General features: G+C 49.4%; 1 protein-coding gene across 1 annotated transcript in view; it reads left to right on the top strand.

Moving 5' to 3' along the window:
* PCYB_133570 (hypothetical protein) overlaps nucleotides 1–382 on the top strand; it is a gene marked incomplete at both ends in the record, with an annotated part of 884 nt that extends 502 nt beyond the window's left edge. Inside the window, one exon of the mRNA XM_004224382.1 lies at nucleotides 204–382. Within this exon, the coding sequence (XP_004224430.1) occupies nucleotides 204–382 (179 nt within the window). The remainder of the gene's footprint in view (nucleotides 1–203) is intronic.
* Between the last annotated feature and the right edge of the window lie 207 nt (nucleotides 383–589).

The raw sequence follows: 589 nt of genomic DNA, 5'->3' as shown, positions 1-589 counted from the left end.
AAGGCAAAAATGACAGAAGTGACAGTACGTACCAATAAGGGATGATAGACCTGGCAACGTGTGGCAGTCACGCGCGGCCAAAAGGGGGACCGAGAAGTGGACCACTCACCCGGATATGACCGAACGGGAGACAACTCCCCCGCGTTGCATTTTCTGTCCACCTCCCCCCGTCAACTTATCTCGCCCGTCTTACCCCTTCTCAGAAAAAAGCCTGAGCAACACGAACAAAAGGTGCATCTGGAATTGCACACAGAGATACGTAGAGTGTGACTACTTCATAAAAAATAGATCGAAGGATAACACGGAGCTGTCAAATTTGAATCTACTGGAGGGGGTTAGGAACTCCATGATGTTGAGGAAAGCGAACGAGAAGTCGAGCTAATTGTAAAGGATTAAACGGGAGGAGCATGCAAGGTGGTGGTGACCAAGAATCGTGGCGTGGTCTTGCAGCGATTGGCAAAAACGGAGGGAAGATTAGCCGCAGCAGCTGGGGGAATTCTTGGGGGGGGCGTTTTTCTTGACCATTCCGTTGGGCCATTCTTGTGGAGGATTTCCCCCGCCTTTTTTTTCTCTCTCTTTTTTTTTTTTT

This window comes from Plasmodium cynomolgi, chromosome 13 (assembly GCF_000321355.1).
Source record: "Plasmodium cynomolgi strain B DNA, chromosome 13, whole genome shotgun sequence".
Classification (NCBI taxonomy): domain Eukaryota; phylum Apicomplexa; class Aconoidasida; order Haemosporida; family Plasmodiidae; genus Plasmodium; species Plasmodium cynomolgi.
Note: the sequence above shows the minus strand (reverse complement) of the source record. Positions and strands in the feature narration are given on the sequence as shown.